This window comes from Littorina saxatilis, linkage group LG14 (assembly GCF_037325665.1).
Source record: "Littorina saxatilis isolate snail1 linkage group LG14, US_GU_Lsax_2.0, whole genome shotgun sequence".
NCBI lineage: Eukaryota > Metazoa > Mollusca > Gastropoda > Littorinimorpha > Littorinidae > Littorina > Littorina saxatilis.
Window position 1 is genome coordinate 44,675,062 of NC_090258.1, and position 23,460 is coordinate 44,698,521.

At 48.5% G+C, this 23,460-nt stretch overlaps 1 protein-coding gene across 1 annotated transcript in view; it reads right to left on the minus strand.

The window, feature by feature from the left end:
* Positions 1-23,460, minus strand: part of LOC138946620 (mucin-19-like) — a 148,160-nt gene that overhangs the window by 67,126 nt on the left and 57,574 nt on the right. The window contains exons 26-36 of the mRNA XM_070318064.1: positions 12,530-12,678; positions 11,616-11,865; positions 10,443-10,607; positions 7,879-8,033; positions 7,583-7,729; positions 6,942-7,251; positions 6,124-6,270; positions 5,475-5,635; positions 2,913-3,058; positions 2,298-2,467; positions 1,561-1,725 (exon numbers count right to left, since the gene is read on the minus strand). Of these exons, the coding sequence (XP_070174165.1) occupies positions 1,561-1,725; positions 2,298-2,467; positions 2,913-3,058; positions 5,475-5,635; positions 6,124-6,270; positions 6,942-7,251; positions 7,583-7,729; positions 7,879-8,033; positions 10,443-10,607; positions 11,616-11,865; positions 12,530-12,678 (1,965 nt within the window). The remainder of the gene's footprint in view (positions 1-1,560; positions 1,726-2,297; positions 2,468-2,912; positions 3,059-5,474; positions 5,636-6,123; positions 6,271-6,941; positions 7,252-7,582; positions 7,730-7,878; positions 8,034-10,442; positions 10,608-11,615; positions 11,866-12,529; positions 12,679-23,460) is intronic.

Sequence of the window (23,460 nt, forward strand, 5' to 3'; positions counted from 1 at the left end):
TTATAGCTATAGCGTAAGTAATACGACATGTGTTGTAGCTATAGAGTAAGTAATACGACATGTGTTATAGCTATAGAGTAAGTAATACGACATGTGTTATAGCTATAGAGTAAGTAATACGACATGTGTTATAGCTATAGAGTAAGTAATACGACATGTGTTATAGCTATAGAGTAAGTAATACGACATGTGTTATAGCTATAGAGTAAGTAATACGACATGTGTTATAACTATAGAGTAAGTAATACTACATGTGTTATAGCTATAGAGTAATACGACATGTGTTATAGCTATAGAGTAAGTAATACATGTGTTATAGCTATAGAGTAATACGACATGTGTTATAGCCATAGAGTAAGTAATACATGTGTTATAGCTATAGAGTAATACGACATGTGTTATAGCTATAGAGTAAGTAATACGACATGTGTTATAGCTATAGAGTAATACGACATGTGTTATAGCTATAGAGTAATACGACATGTGTTATAGCCATAGAGTAAGTAATACATGTGTTATAGCTATAGAGTAATACGACATGTGTTATAGCTATGGAGTAAGTGAGAGCTATGCAGGACCAATCTCCTGGCACCTGAGAGAATAACAAGCCTAGACAAGCCTGGACCTAGACAAGCCTAGACAAGCCTAGACAAGCCTGGACAAGCCTAGACAAGCATAGACAAGCCAAACACAAGAGAAGAAGTAAGGGAGAGTGCCCGATGTTGGGCACCCTAACTCTGAACGTTTCAAATTCCACATCGCCACCCCCCCCCCTCCACATTTTAGTGCAACAATAACAGGACGATTCAGGAGTCCCCTTATTGTCATAGCCATGATGCGCTAACGCAGTCAGTAGTTTTTGTTGTTGTTTTATTCTCCTTTACAGGCAGTCCTCATAATTGAGCTCGCACAAGATTTTGCAAAGTGTTCTTACCAAACATTCAGTGTCAAATCTTCCTGCAGCAAACTTCGTGGAGTCGCCTTCACCCAGTTGATCAAGTGGGACCCCCTTTTACGACCCCCCCCCCACCCCCAATTTCAAGCCTTACTCCTTTTCAAGACCTTGCTTTTTCAGACTTTCTGTTTATAAACCTCCATGGATTTACCTCCATTTTAAGACTCCCTCCTTTTCTAAACCTGATTTTGTCTTAAAAGAACGGTTCCACTGTATGAACTTTACAAAGAAGCCACTGACCGATGCACTGTCGCCCGTTAGTCATTAGGGGGGGGGGGGGGTGTGTGAAAAGAAGCCACTGACCGATACACTGTCGCCCGTTGGCCATTAGGGGGGGGGGGGTGAAAAGAAGCCACTGACCGATACACTGTCGCCCGTTGGCCATTAGGGGGGAGGGGGGTGAAAAGAAGCCACTGACCGATACACTGTCGCCCGTTGGCCGTTAGGGGGGGGGGGGGGGAGGGTGTGTGAAAAGAAGCCACTGACCGATACACTGTCGCCCGTTGGCCATTAGGGGGGGGGGGGGGTGAAAAGAAGCCACTGACCGATACACTGTCGCCCGTTGGCCATTAGGGGGGGGGGGGGGGTGAAAAGAAGCCACTGACCGACACACTGTCGCCCGTTGGACATGGGGGGGTCCGGGTTGGACACGCTCTTGGAGATCTTGCCCTGCCAGCCATCCGGGCACTCGCAGCGGTAGCCCGACGTTTGGTCCACACACTTGGCCTGGGGCGCGCAGTCGTTGAACCCGTTGTCACACTCGTTGAAACCTGTAACACGGGACAGGTATTAGACAAGACAAGACAAGACACTTGGCCTGGGGCGCGCAGTCGTTGAACCCGTTGTCACACTCGTTGAAACCTGTAACACGGGACAGGTATTAGACAAGACAAGACAAGACACGACACGACACGACACGACACGACACGACACGACACGACACGACACGACACGACACGACACGACACGACACGACACGACACGACACGACACGACACGACACGACACGACACGACAAGCAAGACAAGACAAGACAAGACAAGACACTTGGCCTGGGGCGCGCAGTCGTTGAACCCGTTGTCACACTCGTTGAAACCTGTATTGATGGAGGTTAATGAGATACGATACACGACACAGATATACGTCTTGGCAAGACAAGACAAGACAAGACAAGACAAGACAAGACAAGTACCGAGGGGTTTGTTGAAACAGGCCCAAGCCTCCACAGGTGAGGACTTTTATCTGACCCTAGTTGTACTGCATCCAGTCCTCCGAGCAGCCTTTAAAAAGGCAGTGAGATTAACTGTGGTGACATGTATTTTATTGTCTAAGTGTGGCTTACTCAATGGTTTCTTGGAGCAGACTAAGTCTCCCACAGTCAGGTTGAGACGTCCTTGGCTGGCCGAGAAGACACCGGAAGTCAGCAGTTTCCTCAGCGGTCCTCTGCCCTTGACCCTCAAGATTGCGGCGTCGCTACGCCACACGTCGTCACCAATGTCGCAGTTACAGTCGCTGGGGATGACAGAGGAGGTGGGTGAGTGGATGGTGGTTAACGCCGCGTAACGAGCATGGTCAGGTCAGTTACAGGTCCCCACAACAAGGAACTTTAATGATCTATATGATGTGCAGTCTAGAGAATTTTAACCGCTTGAAACTGAAATAAATGGAGGTAGCTCTTCTCTCTATCTCTCTAATCACTCACGCCATATCTCTCATCATATCCAAAAGAACGCTTCAGATACAGACGGCTACACGCACACACCCACGTGTGTACTTCAGCAAAACAAAGACACGCCCGTCATCCTTTCTCCCTCCCCCCCCCCCACACACACCCACGTGGCTTCCTGTAACCTCCGGGACGCTGTCCCCCCACACACGTTCTCCGTGCCACGGGTACAGATGGGCTGGTCACCGTCACCTGAACTCCCCCCTCCCCCCCCCCCACACACACACTCACGTGGCTTCCTGTATCCTCCTAGACACGGTACCACCACACAAGTTCTCCGTGCCACAGGTACAGGTAGGCTGGTCACCGTCACCTGAACTCCAGAAAGATCGGTCCACACCGTCTGCCCCCTGGAACTTGACTCCGCCCCTGAGGAACTGCAAGCACAACCACTCCAAGTCTGACTTCACAGCGCTTTCGCAACATCGTGTCTTTGTACTAAGTACTGTGTATAGTGAGCAACATCGTGTCTTTGTACTAAGTACTGTTTATAGTGAGCAACATCGTGTCTTTGTACTAAGTACTGTTTATAGTGAGCAACATCGTGTCTTTGTACTAAGTACTGTGTATAGTGAGCAACATCGTGTCTTTGTACTAAGTACTGTTTATAGTGAGCAACATCGTGTCTTTGTACTAAGTACTGTGTATAGTGAGCAACATCGTGTCTTTGTACTAAGTACTGTTTATAGTGAGCAACATCGTGTCTTTGTACTAAGTACTGTGTATAGTGAGCAACATCGTGTCTTTGTACTAAGTACTGTTTATAGTGAGCAACATCGTGTCTTTGTACTAAGTACTGTGTATAGTGAGCAACATCGTGTCTTTGTACTAAGTACTGTTTATAGTGAGCAACATCGTGTCTTTGTACTAAGTACTGTGTATAGTGAGCAACATCGTGTCTTTGTACTAAGTACTGTTTATAGTGAGCAACATCGTGTCTTTGTACTAAGTACTGTGTATAGTGAGCAACATCGTGTCTTTGTACTAAGTACTGTTTATAGTGAGCAACATCGTGTCTTTGTACTAAGTACTGTGTATAGTGAGCAACATCGTGTCTTTGTACTAAGTACTGTTTATAGTGAGCAACATCGTGTCTTTGTACTAAGTACTGTGTATAGTGAGCAACATCGTGTCTTTGTACTAAGTACTGTGTATAGTGAGCAACATCGTGTCTTTGTACTAAGTACTGTGTATAGTGAGCAACATCGTGTCTTTGTACTAAGTACTGTGTATAGTGAGCAACATCGTGTCTTTGTACTAAGTACTGTTTATAGTGAGCAACATCGTGTCTTTGTACTAAGTACTGTGTATAGTGAGCAACATCGTGTCTTTGTACTAAGTACTGTGTATAGTGAGCAACATCGTGTCTTTGTACTAAGTACTGTGTATAGTGAGCAACATCGTGTCTTTGTACAGCCCACTACTGTGTATAGTGAGCAAGCACAACCACCATGTGTCTTACATCACAGCGCTGTCTTCCTTCCGCTATTACTCTATATAGTAAACTCGCCCGACCTTCAAGAAATACACCCGTCCGCACACACCGCCAAAAACATGACAAAATTATTTCTGAAATTGGTCTATTTTGTTAGGATGACTTGCCTTGGGTTCAGTCGGTAAGTAAGCTTGGAAACCAGTTGTTGCTATCGGCGTGGCTTCGATCAACACGATAGGCTAGCGATTTATTTTCAAGACCCAACTTTGTGCACTCTACCGCCCCCCGTAGCGCAGTGGTAAGTGCATCGGGCTGCGGGCCGGGAGGTCGTGGGTTCAAATCCCATCAGGGTCATGTGGGTTTTTCGGGCTACGGTCGGCTCCTACCCAGAGTGGAAGTGCTATGGTTCCTATGGGAAGGCTGGGATCACACAGCCGAGTGTCATTCACTTAACGAATGCGACTTTGAGGGTGCTCAGGTTCTGTATACCTGACCAACACCGCAGGTGCGGCAGTTCTCGGGCCTGGTTGACGCCAGGATATATTATGACAGTAAGCGTAGAGTGCTGCCCTGTCACGTAGTCTCAAACCAAATTGGAAATCCAAAGCATCATTATAATCATCCTCATCTCATTAATCATCCAAAATATAAATTGTCCTTGCTCTTGTGGCCCTTCATGCCCGGAGCTCTCATGGTGACCTTGGTCTCAGTGTTCCTGTTCCTTCCTTCCCTGAGTAGTAGTTCTGCTGTCAGTCTTCAACGTGTGACGTTCTGGGGGGGTCTACGGAGGGACGTGGTGGCGGTCTGCTCTCTGGAGGGGGCGCTCACTCAGTCTGGCTCCGCGACTTAAAGTCAATGTCGTTTGTAGGGGGCATAGTAGGTAGTGGGCTGCGTCCGTTAGCTCGGGACAGACCCACTACTGAACACCGTCGAAGTGACTCAGCAGAAGTGCAGTGTCATCTTCCGAGGGTAGCCTACCGCAGCGACCCGACATCCCCCCCTGGAGCGTCTGTAAAATCGACAAGTCTGGCAGCGGAACGAAATTCAGAGGTGGAGCAGCGAGTGCAGGGACGGGGCGGTGTGAGAGCACAACGGGACAAGGGAACAAGTGTAAAGACGGGAAAAAACCCCACTTTGTGCACTCTCTTCGGTGTTCGATCACCCCCCCCTCCCCTGTGCAATCATGCGCACGATAATGATTCCAAAGTCTCAGGGCTTGAAAACATGAATATCCGAATGTAGGAAAAAGAAAAAAAGTTGCTATCCCAACTTTCCTTGCTGAAATGACGCACAATAAGATAAAGCAAATAGCAATGACCTTGGCACCATAGCAATGACCTTGGCACCATAGCAATTACCTTGGCACCATAGCAGTTGATCTTGACGGGCTGGTAGCAGTACACGGAGATCTTGGCGAGGGCTTTGAGCTGGTCGTCTGACGGTCCCTGGTACTCCACCTCGGGGTCTGTGTCGCCCACAGGCTTCTGCTTCGTCGGCTTGGGCCGGATGCGTGTCTTGGCTGCAATGGAAAGTGCAATGTCAATATTTATCTCGAGACTTTAGCGAGGGCTTTCAGATGATTGTCGGTACTCTAAAACTGCTATTTTTGGAGACTTCGGCGAGATCTTGGAGCTGTTCTCAAAGGACTCTGAAATTCCATGACTGGGTACGTATCACAGGCTTCTGCTTCGTCGGCTTGGGTCTGATGCGGGTCTTGGCTGCAATGATAAGGAGTAATTAAACAATGTGGATAATTTTCCGGAGGCTTTAGTGAGGGCGATCATCCTCAAGTTTCTCAGACACATTCGTCATACATTTCTCTCACCATCATCTGTAGGAAGGCCGCCATTTACTTGTGGTTCTCTGGATAAGAGTTGTAGCAGAAGGCAGGGAAAGAGGGGAAATGTCATTACAAGTCACAGACAAAATCACCCGAACGGTTCACCAACACATTCCTCACACAGTTGCCTCCACTTAGTGCAAAAAGGTGAAGGGAAGACAACTCACGGTTCTCGGGGTCTGAGTAGTCGCAGAAGGCGAGGAAGGGTCTGACTGTCGCGGGGTCCGGGTTGACGAGGAACTCGCCCTGCACCCGGTAGTTGATGCCGTTCTTCTCGCCCCACTCGTAGGCCTCCGCGCAGTCACGGGGGATGTCTGCACACACACACACACACACACACACACACACACACACACACACACACACACACACACACACACACACACACACACAAACACACATACATACACACACACACACACACGCCATTGGTTCAATGATCATTCTTTCTGAGCCAACACAGTGTTTGGTTTGTTTTTGTTATTTTGCTTCGGTTCGCCTTTTTTGTTGTTGCTTCAACTCTTACCTTTTTGCCTCCATTTTAATTTGTTTAATTTTTTTTTGCGGGGAGCATCCTTCTTCCTTGCATGGTCTATTATTCTATTTTTATTGTTTTATCTAAATTTTAAATTAATGTTTCTACTTTCAATATACCTATATCAGTAACGATGTCTTTTAAGGTTCGCCTTCTTGTCTGTCTCCTCACACGAGCTATATGGAGGACGGGATGCTGTAACAAGCTCACGCAGTAACCATGCCAGTTCAGCCACGGACGCAAAGATGTTCTGCTCAATGCATTTTCACATATGAATTAAACGTTATATTCGCACAGGGCAAAGAAACTCAACTCGCGGAATTAAAGCGTATCGGACGAAATCATTTCTAATACTGCAGGCTTTGCTGTTTGAATGTTACTGCCAAATGTGCATCCTTCAAGAAGGGTATGGAAAGAAACGAACAAAGGAACTCATTAAAAACAACTTACCAACAGGTGAAGGACCACATCTGACGTCAGTGACCTTGATCTTGCCGCGACCGTTGGCCTTGACCTTGCCCTTGAAGCCCGTGACGGGCAGCACGTTCTTGTCGGTGAGGAAGCCTTGGTCCACCATGGAGCCCTTGCTGTCACAGTTGCACGAGACGTCCTCTGTCTTGCACGTGCCCAGCACGCCGCACGCGCAGCCCAACGCTGCAGAGTTGTCTCCCGTGCCGAAGCTGGTCAGCACCTGGTTGTTGAAGGCGGTCAGCTGGGCCTGGCTGGTCAGCGGCGTCTCGGTGCACTCGTACTTGACCCCCTGAGAGAAAGAAATGAGACAGAGTCTAGTAACTTACAGCGTCTAACAATAAACGTTGTTGGTATTAATGACCAAAATGTGAAACGCAGATCGACGTGGGAAGACTTAGTGTATGACCCATATTCTGTAAAGAGGCGGTTAAACTTGCTAGACGCATTCGGATGGCGTTGATCGTATGCGACCCACACTTTTTACGTTGAATGCTTCTTCAGAAAGTATGGGTCGTACACGACCCACATCATCCGGACTGTGTAGTTCGTAGCTTGATTCGATGAAGTTTAAATAATCAATAGTACTTTTGAAGCTTGTGTGAAGCAAGGTGTGTCCCTACCTGCCAGCAGAAGGCAGAGTTTTGGGCGAGCGAGTTGATCTGTTCGGGGCTGGCGGTGGGGTAGGTGTTCTGGAAGTTGAAGTCCGTGGCTGCGTCATTTCCGCCCTCTCCGACCTGGCCTTCCACCAGGGTGGGGTCAGAGGGCACCTGAATAGACAATGAAGCAAATACATTGTCAATAATCACGTTTCACAACTTTCACAAGGTTTAAATAAAGTTTTGGCCCCAGGGTAGTTGGCACCTTCAAGGACATTCACAACTTACCCCCCCCCCCCCCCCCTCTACCCGTATCTCACCTGAGTAATGCCCTGGTTCTCAATAAAGTCGCACTTGACCCTGAATGGGGTCACAGGTCCCGCCTGGTCGGGGTCAATCAGGTAGTAGCCGTCCTTCTGCAGGTTGTTCTCCACGAGGTCCTTCTTCAGGATGGCGTCACAGTCCGTCTCCGTGTCTGATGGCGTGTGGAGGGAAATAAAACAGAGAGTGAGTACAGAGACATTAATGTCAGCACGCGAGAAGTGACAAAAATGGGCATATAAAGACCATGCTGAAGTTTCTTTTCAATCAGGTTCCTCCCTCCCTCTCTCCCCTCTCTCTCTCTCTCTCATTCTCTCTCTCTCTCTCCTCCCTCTCTCTCTCTCCCTCCCTCTCTCTCTCCCTCTCTCTCCCTCTCTCCCCCTCCTCTCTCTCTCCCTCTCTCTCTCTCTCTCCCTCCCTCTCTCTCTCTCCCCCTCCTCTCTCTCTCCTCTCTCTCTCTCTCTCCTCTCTCTCTCTCTCTCTCTCTCTCCCCCTCCTCCCTCCCTCTCTCTCTCTCTCCCTCCCTCCCTCCCTCCCTCCCTCCCTCCTCCCTCCCTCCCTCTCTCTCTCCTTCCCTCTCTCTCTCTCTATCTCCCTCTCTCCCTCTCTCTCTCACTCTCTCTCCCTCTCTCTCTCCCTCCCTCCCTCTCTCCCTCCTTCCCTCTCTCTCTCTCTATCTCTCTCCTTCCCTCCCTCTCTCTCTCTCTCTCCCTCCCTCCCTCCCTCCCTCCCTCTCTCTCCCTCCCTCCCCCTCCCTCTCTCTCTCCCTCCCTCCCCCTCTCTCTCTCTCCCTCCCTCCCTCTCTCCCTCTCTCCCTCCCTCCCTCCCTCTCTCTCTCTCTCTGAGTTAAGTTATTCGCACTTAAACGTTTTTTGAATACGAGTATGAGAACACCAAATGCTATGGTCTATGGAGAAACGGGAAGGTACCCCTTGTTTATAAACAGCTTTGTTAAATGCATTCGTTTTTTGCTACGTATATTGAGGATGCCACATCATCGCCTTCCGAGCAAGGCGTATGAAATGCTGAAATATCTCCATGAACAAAATAAGAAAACATGGGCCTCCTCGATCTGTTACACTCTGTGCATGTACGGTTTTGATGAAGTATGGGAAAACCAAGGTGTTGGCGATGAGAGGGCGTTCCTAACAGCATTTAAAGAAACACTTATTTCATCCTATTTAAGCAAACCTGGCTTGAAAATGTACAAGGAAGAGAACGTTTCTCTCTGTACAGAACCTTCAAATCAACCCTAACATTATCCAACTATTTAAGTGATTTGAAACATATTAAAGCTAGAAATCTTCTGATAAGACTTAGATTGGGAGTATCTCCTCTGAAAGTGCATCGATTTCGCTTTAATTTAAATGCAACCTCCGCTGATTTATCTTGTCCATTTTGTTGTGGCAGTGTTGAAGATGAAGTCCACTTTGTTTTAGTATGCCCTAAATATGCTGAGTTAAGAGAATATTATATTCCACGAAAATACACTAGAATCCCATCATTGTTTAAATCAACCATGCTGTTTTCAAACACTAGTAAGCCGCTATTGCTACGTTTTTCTACAATTGTCATGAAGGCGCTTTCCATTCGCAATCCGTAATCCGTAAACGAAACAGGGCGATACTCCCTTACAAAGCATACACGCGCTCGTAAACATACACTCACAGACACACACCATTCATATGACCACACGCAAACACAAACACCCATGTACGCGCAAGTGTGTGTAAAGCACACCGGAATTATTGGAATAGGATTATATATAATGAGTAGGATGTTCTTGTTTTTGTTTACTATGTGCATTTGTATGCTGGTGCTTGAGATGTGCTCATCTCCATGAAAAGGGCCCAAGGCCTACTCATAAAAACATTCAGACTTCAGACTTCTCTCTCTCTCTCTCTCTCTCTCTCTCTCTCTCTCTCTCTCTCTCTCTCTCTCTCTCTCTCTCTCTCTCTCTCTCTCTCTCTCTCTCTGTCTCGCTCTGCCTCAGTCTCCCCTCTCTCTCTCTTTCTCCCTATCTCTTTCTTCCATGTTCTCTCAGTGTGTCTTACCCCCCCCCCCCTCTCTTCTCCCTTGCCATCCCGCTCTTTCCCTCACATCCCAACACCATCTACCCTCACACCCACACACCCCAACACCATCTACCCTCACACCCACACACCCCAACACCATCTACCCTCACACCCACACACCCCAACACCATCTACCCTCACACCCACACACCCCAACACCATCTACCCTCACACCCACACACCATCTACCCTCACACCCCAACACCATCTACCCTCACACCCACACACCCCAACACCATCTACCCTCACACCCACACACCCCAACACCATCTACCCTCACACCCACACATCCCAACACCATCTACCCTCACACCCACACACCCCAACACCATATACCCTCACACCCACACACCATCTACCCTCACACCCACACACCATCTACCCTCACACCCACGCACCCCAACACCATCTACCCTCACACCCTCACATCCCAACACCATCTACCCTCACACCCACACACCCCAACACCATCTACCCTCACAACTCACATGAGCATGCGGTGTCGTCAATGACAACGGTTGCCTTGGAGTCCTTGGGCAGCAGGATGTTGGTCAGTGGCAGCTTGTTCATGTTGGTGATGACCAGACGTTTGGGGTTGGGGCACTTGGGGCACTGGGCGGCGTAGCGCGGGTCACTGCACAGCTTGGTCAACTCTGTGAACACACACACACACAGGTAACAGGAGGGGCAGTGACCACCAGACGTGTGGGGCACTTGGGGCACTGGGCGGCGTAGCGGGGGTCACTGCACAGCTTGGTCAACTCTGTGAACACACACACACACAGGTAACAGGAGGGGCAGTGACCACCAGACGTGTGGGGCACTTGGTGCACTGGGCGGCGTAGCGGGGGTCACTGCACAGCTTGCTCAGCTCTGTGAACACAAAATAAGTTAGAGGTGAAGGGGTGGGTCGTTCATGTTGGATGCGTTGCTCAACTCTGAACACAAAATAAGTTAGATGTGAAGGGGTGGGTCGTTCATGTTGGATGCGTTGCTCAACTCTAAAAACTAGTAGAAAAGTGTAACGTTTTGCTTAGTCAACGCGAAGAAGCCAGATGCATCATGGGTCGGTATTGAGAGGAGCTCTGCAGATGTTTACAGTCAGGGGACCTGTTGGAGCGATGGACTGTGAACCAGGACTGAGGAGCGATGGACTGTGAACCAGGACTGAGGAGCAATGGACTGTGAACCAGGACTGAGGAGCGATGGACTGTGAACCAGGACTGAGGAGCGATGGACTGTGAACCAGGACTGAGGAGCGATGGACTGTGAACCAGGACTGAGGAGCGATGGACTGTGAACCAGGACTGAAGAGCACGAAACAAAAGTTGGTGCCAGCCCTGGGCAATAGAAAGACACACCTTTCAGTGACTCGTCACTAGGTTTCAGACCTTGACTTGTCACTAAGTTTCAGACCTTGCCTCGTCACTAGGTTTCAGCTCCTTGCCTCGTCACTAGGTTTCAGACCTTGACTCGTCACTAGGTTTCAGACCTCGCAGGTCCATCCAGAGTCCTTCGGACGGTTGCCATCAGAGAAGAGGCCAAGCTTCCGGTCAGCTAAGCGATTTGACCAGCGCAGAAGCAAAGTATGTGTGTTTATGGGGGGGGGGGTGGGAGAGAAACATGTCTTCATAATCGTAAATACAGTGAGACTAACTCACCAGTGGGTTTTAGGGCCCTCATGCTATAGTCCGACGCCTCCAGGCGGTTCCCATCAGAGAAGAGTCCATAGTTGCCGGTGAGCTGAGGAATCTGAGCCGCGCAGAAGAAGAGGATGTCCTGGGTGCAGTAGTTGGAGCCAGCCATGGCTTCCCTGATGGCGCTGATGGTGAAGCCCTTGTAGACCACGGTGATGTTGCCGTCACTGTAGCCTGTCCCGGGCTCGAACACCGGATCTGCGGGCCGCACCACCTGCAGGGGGAGATACGATAAGATAAGGACACTTTAATGACCATTTTACATGTAATTTTACATAAACATGGACATTTTTCTTTTGGCACCACATCGCATTTCACATCTCACGAACACACGATCATAAAGCATCATCGAACAGGCTCGTAAGGGAAGGGCAGAGGGGTTGGTTCTGGTTGCTTGCAATTGGATTCCAAACATTTCCAACCCACCCCTGCCTCCCCCTTACAAGGGGAGGCAGAGGGGTTGGCTCCGGTTGCTTGCAATTGGATTTCTGGTGCCTTTCTACAGTAAATTTACTTAGGCTATGGACAAAATATCTCAGGTAAACTGATATAGAGTGACACACGTGTTTATTCAAGTTTGTTATAGCTAAAGCCGACGTAAAGTGATATACAGTGACACACGTGTGTGTTCAAGTTTGTTATAGCTAAAGCCGACGTAAAGTGATATACAGTGACACACGTGTGTGTTCAAGTTTGTTATAGCTAAAGCCGACGTAAAGTGATATACAGTGACACACGTGTGTGTTCAAGTTTGTTATAGCTAAAGCCGACGTAAAGTGATATACAGTGCCACACGTGTGTAGATGATGTTTGTTATAGCTAAAGCCGACGTAAAGTGATATACAGTGACACACGTGTGTAGATGATGCACAACGTACCAGCTCTCCGATACCGGGGTCGGGTTTGAACCTGCAGCCCACGAGGATGGGTTTGCCCGTGGTGTCGAACCACATGTCCTGGAACACTTCCTCTTCCAGCTCCGCGAAGTCGTCCTCCTGGCGGTACATCTGGCAGTTCCCCCTGCGTCCTGAAGTTAAACAGGGTAACATTATTGTGTTACAGAGAGAGAAAAGGAGGGAGGAAGAAGGGGAGAGAAGTCGTCCTCCTGTCGGTACATCTGGCAGTTCCCCCTGCGTCCTGAAGTTAAACAGGGTAACATTACAGTGTTACAGAGAGAGGAAAGGAGGGAGGGAGAAGGGGAGAGAAGTCGTCCTGAAGTTAAACAGGGTAACATTACAGTGTTACAGAGAGAGGGAAGGAGGGAGGGAGAAGGGGAGAGAAGTCGTCCTGAAGTTAAACAGGGTAACATTATAGTGTTACAGAGAGAGGAAAGGAGGGAGGGAGAAGGGGAGAGAAGTCGTCCTGAAGTTAAACAAGGTAACATTACAGTGTTACAGAGAGAGGGAAGGAGGGAGGGAGAAGGGGAGAGAAGTCGTCCTGAAGTTAAACAGGGTAACATTATAGTGTTACAGAGAGAGGAAAGGAGGGAGGGAGAAGGGGAGAGAAGGCGTCCTGAAGTTAAACAGGGTAACATTATAGTGTTACAGAGAGAGGAAAGGAGAGAGGGAGAAGGGGAGAGAAGTCGTCCTGAAGTTAAACAGGGTAACATTATAGTTTTACAGAGAGAAGAAAGGAGGGAGGGAGAAGGGGAGAGAAGTCGTCCTGAAGTTAAACAGGGTAACATTACAGTGTTACAGAGAGAGGAAAGGAGGGAGGGAGAAGGGGAGAGAAGTCGTCCTGAAGTTAAACAGGGTAACATTACAGTGTTACAGAGAGAAGAAAGGAGGGAGGGAGAAGGGGAGAGAAGTCGTCCTGAAGTTAAACAGGGTAACATTACAGTGTTACAGAGAGAAGAAAGGAGGGAGGGAGAAGGGGAGAGAAGTCGTCCTGAAGTTAAACAGGGTAACATTACAGTGTTACAGAGAGAGGAAAGGAGGGAGGGAGAAGGGGAGAGAAGTCGTCCTGAAGTTAAACAGGGTAACATTACAGTGTTACAGAGAGAGGAAAGGAGGGAGGGAGAAGGGGAGAGAAGTCGTCCTGAAGTTAAACAGGGTAACATTACAGTGTTACAGAGAGAGGAAAGGAGGGAGGGAGAAGGGGAGAGAAGTCGTCCTGAAGTTAAACAGGGTAACATTACAGTGTTACAGAGAGAGGAAAGGAGGGAGGGAGAAGGGGAGAGAAGTCGTCCTGAAGTTAAACAGGGTAACATTACAGTGTTACAGAGAGAGGAAAGGAGGGAGGGAGAAGGGGAGAGAAGTCGTCCTGAAGTTAAACAGGGTAACATTACAGTGTTACAGAGAGAAGAAAGGAGGGAGGGAGAAGGGGAGAGAAGTCGTCCTGAAGTTAAACAGGGTAACATTACAGTGTTACAGAGAGAGGAAAGGAGGGAGGGAGAAGGGGAGAGAAGTCGTCCTGAAGTTAAACAGGGTAACATTACAGTGTTACAGAGAGAGGAAAGGAGGGAGGGAGAAGGGGAGAGAAGTCGTCCTGAAGTTAAACAGGGTAACATTACAGTGTTACAGAGAGAGGAAAGGAGGGAGGGAGAAGGGGAGAGAAGTCGTCCTCCTGGCGGTACATCTGGCAGTTCCCCCTGCGTCCTGAAGTTAAACAGGGTAACATTATTGTGTTACAGAGAGAGGAAAGGAGGGAGGGAGAAGGGGAGAGAAGTCGTCCTCCTGGCGGTACATCTGGCAGTTCCCCCTGCGTCCTGAAGTTAAACAGGGTAACATTACAGTGTTACAGAGAGAGGAAAGGAGGGAGGGAGAAGGGGAGAGAAGTCGTCCTCCTGGCGGTACATCTGGCAGTTCCCCCTGCGTCCTGAAGTTAAACAGGGTAACATTACAGTGTTACAGAGAGAGGAAAGGAGGGAGGGAGAAGGGGAGAGAAGTCGTCCTGAAGTTAAACAGGGTAACATTACAGTGTTACAGAGAGAGGAAAGGAGGGAGGGAGAAGGGGAGAGAAGTCGTCCTGAAGTTAAACAGGGTAACATTACAGTGTTACAGAGAGAAGAAAGGAGGGAGGGAGAAGGGGAGAGAAGTCGTCCTGAAGTTAAACAGGGTAACATTACAGTGTTACAGAGAGAGGAAAGGAGGGAGGGAGAAGGGGAGAGAAGTCGTCCTGAAGTTAAACAGGGTAACATTACAGTGTTACAGAGAGAGGAAAGGAGGGAGGGAGAAGGGGAGAGAAGTCGTCCTGAAGTTAAACAGGGTAACATTACAGTGTTACAGAGAGAGGAAAGGAGGGAGGGAGAAGGGGAGAAAAGTCGTCCTGAAGTTAAACAGGGTAACATTACAGTGTTACAGAGAGAGGAAAGGAGGGAGGGAGAAGGGGAGAGAAGTCGTCCTGAAGTTAAACAGGGTAACATTACAGTGTTACAGAGAGAGGAAAGGAGGGAGGGAGAAGGGGAGAGAAGTCGTCCTGAAGTTAAACAGGGTAACATTACAGTGTTACAGAGAGAGGAAAGGAGGGAGGGAGAAGGGGAGAGAAGTCGTCCTGAAGTTAAACAGGGTAACATTACAGTGTTACAGAGAGAGGAAAGGAGGGAGGGAGAAGGGGAGAGAAGTCGTCCTGAAGTTAAACAGGGTAACATTACAGTGTTACAGAGAGAGGAAAGGAGGGAGGGAGAAGGGGAGAGAAGTCGTCCTGAAGTTAAACAGGGTAACATTACAGTGTTACAGAGAGAGGAAAGGAGGGAGGGAGAAGGGGAGAGAAGTCGTCCTGAAGTTAAACAGGGTAACATTACAGTGTTACAGAGAGAGGAAAGGAGGGAGGGAGAAGGGGAGAGAAGTCGTCCTGAAGTTAAACAGGGTAACATTACAGTGTTACAGAGAGAGGAAAGGAGGGAGGGAGAAGGGGAGAGAAGTCGTCCTGAAGTTAAACAGGGTAACATTACAGTGTTACAGAGAGAGGAAAGGAGGGAGGGAGAAGGGGAGAGAAGTCGTCCTGAAGTTAAACAGGGTAACATTACAGTGTTACAGAGAGAGGAAAGGAGGGAGGGAGAAGGGGAGAGAAGTCGTCCTGAAGTTAAACAGGGTAACATTACAGTGTTACAGAGAGAGGAAAGGAGGGAGGGAGAAGGGGAGAGAAGTCGTCCTGAAGTTAAACAGGGTAACATTACAGTGTTACAGAGAGAGGAAAGGAGGGAGGGAGAAGGGGAGAGAAGTCGTCCTGAAGTTAAACAGGGTAACATTACAGTGTTACAGAGAGAGGAAAGGAGGGAGGGAGAAGGGGAGAGAAGTCGTCCTGAAGTTAAACAGGGTAACATTACAGTGTTACAGAGAGAAGAAAGGAGGGAGGGAGAAGGGGAGAGAAGTCGTCCTGAAGTTAAACAGGGTAACATTACAGTGTTACAGAGAGAGGAAAGGAGGGAGGGAGAAGGGGAGAGAAGTCGTCCTGAAGTTAAACAGGGTAACATTACAGTGTTACAGAGAGAGGAAAGGAGGGAGGGAGAAGGGGAGAGAAGTCGTCCTGAAGTTAAACAGGGTAACATTACAGTGTTACAGAGAGAGGAAAGGAGGGAGGGAGAAGGGGAGAGAAGTCGTCCTGAAGTTAAACAGGGTAACATTACAGTGTTACAGAGAGAGGAAAGGAGGGAGGGAGAAGGGGAGAGAAGTCGTCCTGAAGTTAAACAGGGTAACATTACAGTGTTACAGAGAGAGGAAAGGAGGGAGGGAGAAGGGGAGAGAAGTCGTCCTGAAGTTAAACAGGGTAACATTACAGTGTTACAGAGAGAGGAAAGGAGGGAGGGAGAAGGGGAGAGAAGTCGTCCTGAAGTTAAACAGGGTAACATTACAGTGTTACAGAGAGAGGAAAGGAGGGAGGGAGAAGGGGAGAGAAGTCGTCCTGAAGTTAAACAGGGTAACATTACAGTGTTACAGAGAGAGGAACGGAGGGAGGGAGAAGGGGAGAGAAGTCGTCCTGAAGTTAAACAGGGTAACATTACAGTGTTACAGAGAGAGGAACGGAGGGAGGGAGAAGGGGAGAGAAGTCGTCCTGAAGTTAAACAGGGTAACATTACAGTGTTACAGAGAGAGGAAAGGAGGGAGGGAGAAGGGGAGAGAAGTCGTCCTGAAGTTAAACAGGGTAACATTACAGTGTTACAGAGAGAGGAAAGGAGGGAGGGAGAAGGGGAGAGAAGTCGTCCTGAAGTTAAACAGGGTAACATTACAGTGTTACAGAGAGAGGAAAGGAGGGAGGGAGAAGGGGAGAGAAGTCGTCCTGAAGTTAAACAGGGTAACATTACAGTGTTACAGAGAGAGGAAAGGAGGGAGGCAGAAGGGGAGAGAAGTCGTCCTGAAGTTAAACAGGGTAACATTATAGTGTTACAGAGAGAGTAAAGGAGGGAGGGAGAAGGGGAGAGAAGTCGTCCTGAAGTTAAACAGGGTAACATTACAGTGTTACAGAGAGAGGAAAGGAGGGAGGGAGAAGGGGAGAGAAGTCGTCCTGAAGTTAAACAGGGTAACATTACAGTGTTACAGAGAGAGGAAAGGAGGGAGGGAGAAGGGGAGAGAAGTCGTCCTGAAGTTAAACAGGGTAACATTACAGTGTTACAGAGAGAGGAAAGGAGGGAGGGAGAAGGGGAGAGAAGTCGTCCTGAAGTTAAACAGGGTAACATTACAGTGTTACAGAGAGAGGAAAGGAGGGAGGGAGAAGGGGAGAGAAGTCGTCCTGAAGTTAAACAGGGTAACATTACAGTGTTACAGAGAGAGGAAAGGAGGGAGGGAGAAGGGGAGAGAAGTCGTCCTGAAGTTAAACAGGGTAACATTACAGTGTTACAGAGAGAGGAAAGGAGGGAGGGAGAAGGGGAGAGAAGTCGTCCTGAAGTTAAACAGGGTAACATTACAGTGTTACAGAGAGAGGAAAGGAGGGAGGGAGAAGGGGAGAGAAGTCGTCCTGAAGTTAAACAGGGTAACATTACAGTGTTACAGAGAGAGGAAAGGAGGGAGGGAGAAGGGGAGAGAAGTCGTCCTGAAGTTAAACAGGGTAACATTACAGTGTTACAGAGAGAGGAAAGGAGGGAGGGAGAAGGGGAGAGAAGTCGTCCTGAAGTTAAACAGGGTAACATTACAGTGTTACAGAGAGAGGAAAGGAGGGAGGGAGAAGGGGAGAGAAGTCGTCCTGAAGTTAAACAGGGTAACATTACAGTGTTACAGAGAGAGGAAAGGAGGGAGGGAGAAGGGGAGAGAAGTCGTCCTGAAGTTAAACAGGGTAACATTACAGTGTTACAGAGAGAGGAAAGGAGGGAGGGAGAAGGGGAGAGAAGTCGTCCTGAAGTTAAACAGGGTAACATTACAGTGTTACAGAGAGAGGAAAGGAGGGAGGGAGAAGGGGAGAGAAGTCGTCCTGAAGTTAAACAGGGTAACATTACAGTGTTACAGAGAGAGGAAAGGAGGGAGGGAGAAGGGGAGAGAAGTCGTCCTGAAGTTAAACAGGGTAACATTACAGTGTTACAGAGAGAAGAAAGGAGGGAGGGAGAAGGGGAGAGAAGTCGTCCTGAAGTTAAACAGGGTAACATTACAGTGTTACAGAGAGAGGAAAGGAGGGAGGGAGAAGGGGAGAGAAGTCGTCCTGAAGTTAAACAGGGTAACATTACAGTGTTACAGAGAGAGGAAAGGAGGGAGGGAGAAGGGGAGAGAAGTCGTCCTGAAGTTAAACAGGGTAACATTACAGTGTTACAGAGAGAGGAAAGGAGGGAGGGAGAAGGGGAGAGAAGTCGTCCTGAAGTTAAACAGGGTAACATTACAGTGTTACAGAGAGAGGAAAGGAGGGAGGGAGAAGGGGAGAGAAGTCGTCCTGAAGTTAAACAGGGTAACATTACAGTGTTACAGAGAGAGGAAAGGAGGGAGGGAGAAGGGGAGAGAAGTCGTCCTGAAGTTAAACAGGGTAACATTACAGTGTTACAGAGAGAGGAAAGGAGGGAGGGAGAAGGGGAGAGAAGTCGTCCTGAAGTTAAACAGGGTAACATTACAGTGTTACAGAGAGAAGAAAGGAGGGAGGGAGAAGGGGAGAGAAGTCGTCCTGAAGTTAAACAGGGTAACATTACAGTGTTACAGAGAGAGGAAAGGAGGGAGGGAGAAGGGGAGAGAAGTCGTCCTGAAGTTAAACAGGGTAACATTACAGTGTTACAGAGAGAGGAAAGGAGGGAGGGAGAAGGGGAGAGAAGTCGTCCTGAAGTTAAACAGGGTAACATTACAGTGTTACAGAGAGAGGAAAGGAGGGAGGGAGAAGGGGAGAGAAGTCGTCCTGAAGTTAAACAGGGTAACATTACAGTGTTACAGAGAGAGGAAAGGAGGGAGGGAGAAGGGGAGAGAAGTCGTCCTGAAGTTAAACAGGGTAACATTACAGTGTTACAGAGAGAGGAAAGGAGGGAGGGAGAAGGGGAGAGAAGTCGTCCTGAAGTTAAACAGGGTAACATTACAGTGTTACAGAGAGAGGAAAGGAGGGAGGGAGAAGGGGAGAGAAGTCGTCCTGAAGTTAAACAGGGTAACATTACAGTGTTACAGAGAGAGGAAAGGAGGGAGGGAGAAGGGGAGAGAAGTCGTCCTGAAGTTAAACAGGGTAACATTACAGTGTTACAGAGAGAAGAAAGGAGGGAGGGAGAAGGGGAGAGAAGTCGTCCTGAAGTTAAACAGGGTAACATTACAGTGTTACAGAGAGAGGAAAGGAGGGAGGGAGAAGGGGAGAGAAGTCGTCCTGAAGTTAAACAGGGTAACATTACAGTGTTACAGAGAGAGGAAAGGAGGGAGGGAGAAGGGGAGAGAAGTCGTCCTGAAGTTAAACAGGGTAACATTACAGTGTTACAGAGAGAAGAAAGGAGGGAGGGAGAAGGGGAGAGAAGTCGTCCTGAAGTTAAACAGGGTAACATTACAGTGTTACAGAGAGAGGAAAGGAGGGAGGGAGAAGGGGAGAGAAGTCGTCCTGAAGTTAAACAGGGTAACATTACAGTGTTACAGAGAGAAGAAAGGAGGGAGGGAGAAGGGGAGAGAAGTCGTCCTGAAGTTAAACAGGGTAACATTACAGTGTTACAGAGAGAGGAAAGGAGGGAGGGAGAAGGGGAGAGAAGTCGTCCTGAAGTTAAACAGGGTAACATTACAGTGTTACAGAGAGAGGAAAGGAGGGAGGGAGAAGGGGAGAGAAGTCGTCCTGAAGTTAAACAGGGTAACATTACAGTGTTACAGAGAGAGGAAAGGAGGGAGGGAGAAGGGGAGAGAAGTCGTCCTGAAGTTAAACAGGGTAACATTACAGTGTTACAGAGAGAAGAAAGGAGGGAGGGAGAAGGGGAGAGAAGTCGTCCTGAAGTTAAACAGGGTAACATTACAGTGTTACAGAGAGAGGAAAGGAGGGAGGGAGAAGGGGAGAGAAGTCGTCCTGAAGTTAAACAGGGTAACATTACAGTGTTACAGAGAGAGGAAAGGAGGGAGGGAGAAGGGGAGAGAAGTCGTCCTGAAGTTAAACAGGGTAACATTACAGTGTTACAGAGAGAGGAAAGGAGGGAGGGAGAAGGGGAGAGAAGTCGTCCTCCTGGCGGTACATCTGGCAGTTCCCCCTGCGTCCTGAAGTTAAACAGGGTAACATTATAGTGTTACAGAGAGAGGAAAGGAGGGAGGGAGAAGGGGAGAGAAGTCGTCCTCCTGGCGGTACATCTGGCAGTTCCCCCTGCGTCCTGAAGTTAAACAGGGTAACATTACAGTGTTACAGAGAGAGGAAAGGAGGGAGGGAGAAGGGGAGAGAAGTCGTCCTCCTGGCGGTACATCTGGCAGTTCCCCCTGCGTCCTGAAGTTAAACAGGGTAACATTACAGTGTTACAGAGAGAGGAAAGGAGGGAGGGAGAAGGGGAGAGAAGTCGTCCTGAAGTTAAACAGGGTAACATTACAGTGTTACAGAGAGAGGAAAGGAGGGAGGGAGAAGGGGAGAGAAGTCGTCCTGAAGTTAAACAGGGTAACATTACAGTGTTACAGAGAGAAGAAAGGAGGGAGGGAGAAGGGGAGAGAAGTCGTCCTGAAGTTAAACAGGGTAACATTACAGTGTTACAGAGAGAGGAAAGGAGGGAGGGAGAAGGGGAGAGAAGTCGTCCTGAAGTTAAACAGGGTAACATTACAGTGTTACAGAGAGAGGAAAGGAGGGAGGGAGAAGGGGAGAGAAGTCGTCCTGAAGTTAAACAGGGTAACATTACAGTGTTACAGAGAGAGGAAAGGAGGGAGGGAGAAGGGGAGAGAAGTCGTCCTGAAGTTAAACAGGGTAACATTACAGTGTTACAGAGAGAGGAAAGGAGGGAGGGAGAAGGGGAGAGAAGTCGTCCTGAAGTTAAACAGGGTAACATTACAGTGTTACAGAGAGAGGAAAGGAGGGAGGGAGAAGGGGAGAGAAGTCGTCCTGAAGTTAAACAGGGTAACATTACAGTGTTACAGAGAGAGGAAAGGAGGGAGGGAGAAGGGGAGAGAAGTCGTCCTGAAGTTAAACAGGGTAACATTACAGTGTTACAGAGAGAGGAAAGGAGGGAGGGAGAAGGGGAGAGAAGTCGTCCTGAAGTTAAACAGGGTAACATTACAGTGTTACAGAGAGAGGAAAGGAGGGAGGGAGAAGGGGAGAGAAGTCGTCCTGAAGTTAAACAGGGTAACATTACAGTGTTACAGAGAGAGGAAAGGAGGGAGGGAGAAGGGGAGAGAAGTCGTCCTGAAGTTAAACAGGGTAACATTACAGTGTTACAGAGAGAGGAAAGGAGGGAGGGAGAAGGGGAGAGAAGTCGTCCTGAAGTTAAACAGGGTAACATTACAGTGTTACAGAGAGAGGAAAGGAGGGAGGGAGAAGGGGAGAGAAGTCGTCCTGAAGTTAAACAGGGTAACATTACAGTGTTACAGAGAGAGGAAAGGAGGGAGGGAGAAGGGGAGAGAAGTCGTCCTGAAGTTAAACAGGGTAACATTACAGTGTTACAGAGAGAGGAAAGGAGGGAGGGAGAAGGGGAGAGAAGTCGTCCTGAAGTTAAACAGGGTAACATTACAGTGTTACAGAGAGAGGAAAGGAGGGAGGGAGAAGGGGAGAGAAGTCGTCCTGAAGTTAAACAGGGTAACATTACAGTGTTACAGAGAGAGGAAAGGAGGGAGGGAGAAGGGGAGAGAAGTCGTCCTGAAGTTAAACAGGGTAACATTACAGTGTTACAGAGAGAAGAAAGGAGGGAGGGAGAAGGGGAGAGAAGTCGTCCTGAAGTTAAACAGGGTAACATTACAGTGTTACAGAGAGAGGAAAGGAGGGAGGGAGAAGGGGAGAGAAGTCGTCCTGAAGTTAAACAGGGTAACATTACAGTGTTACAGAGAGAAGAAAGGAGGGAGGGAGAAGGGGAGAGAAGTCGTCCTGAAGTTAAACAGGGTAACATTACAGTGTTACAGAGAGAAGAAAGGAGGGAGGGAGAAGGGGAGAGAAGTCGTCCTGAAGTTAAACAGGGTAACATTACAGTGTTACAGAGAGAGGAAAGGAGGGAGGGAGAAGGGGAGAGAAGTCGTCCTGAAGTTAAACAGGGTAACATTACAGTGTTACAGAGAGAAGAAAGGAGGGAGGGAGAAGGGGAGAGAAGTCGTCCTGAAGTTAAACAGGGTAACATTACAGTGTTACAGAGAGAAGAAAGGAGGGAGGGAGAAGGGGAGAGAAGTCGTCCTGAAGTTAAACAGGGTAACATTACAGTGTTACAGAGAGAGGAAAGGAGGGAGGGAGAAGGGGAGAGAAGTCGTCCTGAAGTTAAACAGGGTAACATTACAGTGTTACAGAGAGAGGAAAGGAGGGAGGGAGAAGGGGAGAGAAGTCGTCCTGAAGTTAAACAGGGTAACATTACAGTGTTACAGAGAGAGGAAAGGAGGGAGGGAGAAGGGGAGAGAAGTCGTCCTCCTGGCGGTACATCTGGCAGTTCCCCCTGCGTCCTGAAGTTAAACAGGGTAACATTATTGTGTTACAGAGAGAGGAAAGGAGGGAGGGAGAAGGGGAGAGAAGTCGTCCTCCTGGCGGTACATCTGGCAGTTCCCCCTGCGTCCTGAAGTTAAACAGGGTAACATTATAGTTTTACAGAGAGAAGAAAGGAGGGAGGGAGAAGGGGAGAGAAGTCGTCCTGAAGTTAAACAGGGTAACATTACAGTGTTACAGAGAGAGGAAAGGAGGGAGGGAGAAGGGGAGAGAAGTCGTCCTGAAGTTAAACAGGGTAACATTACAGTGTTACAGAGAGAGGAAAGGAGGGAGGGAGAAGGGGAGAGAAGTCGTCCTGAAGTTAAACAGGGTAACATTACAGTGTTACAGAGAGAAGAAAGGAGGGAGGGAGAAGGGGAGAGAAGTCGTCCTGAAGTTAAACAGGGTAACATTACAGTGTTACAGAGAGAGGAAAGGAGGGAGGGAGAAGGGGAGAGAAGTCGTCCTGAAGTTAAACAGGGTAACATTACAGTGTTACAGAGAGAGGAAAGGAGGGAGGGAGAAGGGGAGAGAAGTCGTCCTGAAGTTAAACAGGGTAACATTACAGTGTTACAGAGAGAGGAAAGGAGGGAGGGAGAAGGGGAGAGAAGTCGTCCTGAAGTTAAACAGGGTAACATTACAGTGTTACAGAGAGAGGAAAGGAGGGAGGGAGAAGGGGAGAGAAGTCGTCCTGAAGTTAAACAGGGTAACATTACAGTGTTACAGAGAGAGGAAAGGAGGGAGGGAGAAGGGGAGAGAAGTCGTCCTGAAGTTAAACAGGGTAACATTACAGTGTTACAGAGAGAGGAAAGGAGGGAGGGAGAAGGGGAGAGAAGTCGTCCTGAAGTTAAACAGGGTAACATTACAGTGTTACAGAGAGAGG